Raw genomic sequence first — 3825 nt, 5'->3', positions numbered from 1 at the left:
CTATTTCGTATTTTCGAGCTTATTAATTGTATCATAATATAGGTAATAATTATTTAATATAATTCCATATTAATATTTATATTATATTAATGCTTATTTTATGTTTAGTATGGATTAATGTCCAAGTAATGTAAAATTTCGAGTCTATATACAAATATTATCGACTTTCATTTAAAAATTTCTCTGATCTTTTCTTGAGTGTCTTATGCTTTTCAGGTCCATATTTAACTGCTTTATCAAGTGTCTCATGAAGTGTCTTATTCATAAAGTCTTTTACAAATTGTAACTTCATGGCGTAGCGAAGTATAAAGCTAAAATTACAAAAAAAATCATTATAAATATTATTATTATAGCTGTAAACTTAAATAAGATAAGAGATAAAAATCTATTAAAATTGTATGTATATATAATATTGTACTTTAATTTGTTATAGTTCTGTATCTTATAAATAAACAGAACTTGATTTAATATTATACTTTGCGATCGCATTATATCAAATTCAAATTCTTCAGAAACTTAAATTTATGTATAATATTCAGAAAATTATACTTTTTATCTCAAAAGATAGATTTTTATAAATTTTTCTAATAAAGTATTAAAAATTCTTTGATTTATGTCACTTTAATTGATGAAATGAAGTTGAGGCTGAAATATTTCATCTTTACTGATTTATAAGAAATAGTCTGGATCATAAAGTTTATATTATCAATAATACAGTTATTCAAGTCATTCAAAATCGTTTTTATTTTACAAATTTATATGAACAGTGCATTTAATAGACGACAATTATGAGCATACCGATAAAAAGCAGAACTTTTAAAGTTTTATTTTAAATCTTTCGTCACATATTCAACAACTTAATTAAACCTTACGATGTTAGAAATCGCTTTAAAATCTTATAGAAAAAAATTAACAAATAGTATTTAAACAATTCGGTCATTTGGTCAGTGCAATTAGTCAACTCTTTCTTTGTCTCTAAAATCTCTAAAATAATTTCTATTATTGTGGACACGAGGCTTGACACAAACACACGTAAACTAAAAAACTTTAAACAGTTATGCTATCCACAAGTATTTCTATAACTCTATATTAAATGTATTGCATTGAAAAAATATATAAAATTTTAGCAAATTATTTATTTAAAACAAAGAATCATTAATTGATTTAACTATCTTTTTTTTTTTTAAGAGGAAATATTTATTTACTGTAAGTAAATGTTTAATTGGAATTACTCTAATAAATATTTATTAAAATTTATAGTATATTTTTTCTCAGTATATATACGCACAAAAAACTCAGGAAAACTTCAATAATCATTTTGAATAACCTTTATAATTGGATTCTTAATTTTTATAAACATCAGAGGATTCTTGTGCATTATACATTTGTGCTCATCTAGCTTGTAATACTTACCGTAGAAGCATAAGCTTAAATCGTTGAAAATAAGTGAGCGTACTTCGTAAACGTGGCATATCGATGTTTAACAAGTCGGTGACGAACAATAGTAACATTTCAAATGTGAAATTACTAAGATAATCATTCATGTAACTCCCACATTCCGTAATGCATCTCAACATATGTTCCCATTCGGGTGTTACTTCACGCAAATAGAATTTTAGCCAAAATTCAACAAAGTCGTGCGCTCTCTGCTTAATTTCTTTCAGACTGCCGCGACAGAAATTGTATCTAAGACATTTATTTCCGTTAAACACAAAATTCCAATGAGACGTAGATGGCAAGTAAGAAAAATATTGGAGGGAAAAAGTTTATTGTGCGAATATGCAGATATATTGTATAAAATTAAGATGTAAAGAGACAGATCAGAAGCAAGAGTTTGCATTGAAAAAATTATATTTTTAGATTGTTTGAACTTTTAGATTAAATTTAGTATTAAAATAAATAGTGTTTAAATTTATTAAGAAAAAAATGTTTTAAAGCTAAAAGAAAAATCGGAAAATTATTGTTATTAGTCAAATATACAATAAATAGTCTTATTATTAATACATCAGGTTTAGTGATCATTAATTTATATATCAGTACTTACTGATCTTCTATACCAAGAAGATATCCTAGACCTTTCCATGTATGACAAAAGGCTTCCATATCTTCATCACTAGCATAAACGCCGAATTGGTTAGGGTACAACAGAACCATCCCCATGAAAGCGAATTGCGTGCTTGCCATATCAGCTTGATTTAGTCCTGTGAATTTGGGCGCCAAATGAAGAAAATCATTTTCTACTATCAATGAAGAAACATCTTCTAAAATTGTTTTTCTGCTTGGGCAGCATAGATTTTGAATTTTAATGGTTTTGTCAAATTCCTCGGTGTCTTGTTTGCAGAGTTTTAATCGTACCGCACGGTGCATTCTACGCACGGTTTGTACGTCGTTATAAGCTCGCGTGCCCTTAATCCATGGATTTTCCATCATCCAAATTCTTTCACGACGACTCGAGGACAAATATCTTAAACAGTAATCAATAATTTATTGACAAATGTTTGATTTGTACTAAAAAGATGCTGGATATAACTAAATCTATTAATTGTTTCTTATTAATTGTTTTAATCATTATTTCATGTATTATTAAAGTCGAGAAATGGGTTTATTTATATTGGGTGTTCACACACTGTAAGTTTTATTTTATCATTACCGTTCATTACATGTAGAAGAAAGATAGAATAATGCTTACAATGTGTGAATACAAAAAACGAACGTGTCCAATATGTGGCTATGTGAATATTCAAAAATGCTTTTTGCTTGTAATTTTAATAAGAATAATCAGTATTAATTACTACAATTTATAACTGTTAATTTTAAATATGAATTATACATGTATAATCAAAGGTAATTATTTAGGAGACTCAACTTCGATGATTTTGACATATGTTGTCAACTGATCTTGACATAAGTTCATAATTCTAAGTAACTTTGCCTTAACAACTAGTGGTGATCTCTTATAGTTTTCAAGATATTTAGAAACGATCAAAGACAATTTTTAAATCGATTCAATATTCTCCTATTAAACCTTGTTTCAATGTTTAAAGATTAGTTTTCAGTTCTTCAGCAAAAGTGCGACCATAAATACAGATATAAAAAATTTTATCATGTCATGTACCTTTTGAACGCTAAATATGGCGTGTGAGATTTTTGGGTGAAGATTAATGTTTTAAGACCATCTGTAGAAGTGAATAACATGAAAAGCGATAATGCGTTAGCGAAAAAAATCGAGAAAATATGATCTCGTGCAAACTTTTGACCTCTCTGGAACTTTTCCATATCTAACCAGAGCGGCTTGTCCGTTGAATTTCCACAATCTCCCCGACGCAATACGGCGGGCATAACAAATAATAAGGAGTCTGGTACATTTGGGACATATGTTTTTATATTATTTAATACATGTTCACATTGTTCTTTATCCGTCCATTTGTCATAATTTTTCGGTTTCGCAGAATTTTGATCGACAACATGCTTCAGATGCTTCATACAATATTCAATGTATTTAACGCCATGCTTTGCCTCTATAAATTCATAGTATTCATTTTTTATTGCATTTTTTGAAAATTCATCTATGCCATCATTACATTGATTTTTTGTTCTTGATACGGTTGCTTTATTCTGAATATTATTATGTGTTTTGCCGTCTGACTTGTCATTATTTACAATTTCCGTTTGTGTTGGTTTTACCCATTCATCTATCATTTCCATTTTTTTACTTTTCTTCAATAATTGTTCTTTAGTATTAATCCGATAGTAATTGTTTCGAAGAAGTTATTCTGTAAATAACATTCATATATAAAACAGAAAAGAAAAAATTAAATGATTATT

The 3825-nt window shown here is 27.6% G+C and overlaps 1 protein-coding gene across 1 annotated transcript in view; it reads right to left on the bottom strand.

Annotated features, from left to right (window-relative positions):
- LOC108754826 overlaps positions 1–3705 on the bottom strand; it is a 4252-nt gene extending 547 nt beyond the window's left edge. Inside the window, exons 1-4 of the mRNA XM_018497448.1 lie at positions 3116–3705; positions 2045–2464; positions 1414–1686; positions 166–311 (exon numbers count right to left, since the gene is read on the bottom strand). Of these exons, the coding sequence (XP_018352950.1) occupies positions 166–311; positions 1414–1686; positions 2045–2464; positions 3116–3705 (1429 nt within the window). The remainder of the gene's footprint in view (positions 1–165; positions 312–1413; positions 1687–2044; positions 2465–3115) is intronic.
- Between the last annotated feature and the right edge of the window lie 120 nt (positions 3706–3825).

Source organism: Trachymyrmex septentrionalis, unplaced genomic scaffold (genome assembly GCF_001594115.1).
Source record: "Trachymyrmex septentrionalis isolate Tsep2-gDNA-1 unplaced genomic scaffold, Tsep1.0 scaffold81, whole genome shotgun sequence".
Lineage (NCBI taxonomy): Eukaryota > Metazoa > Arthropoda > Insecta > Hymenoptera > Formicidae > Trachymyrmex > Trachymyrmex septentrionalis.
This window is presented reverse-complemented; position numbering and strand designations above follow the sequence as displayed.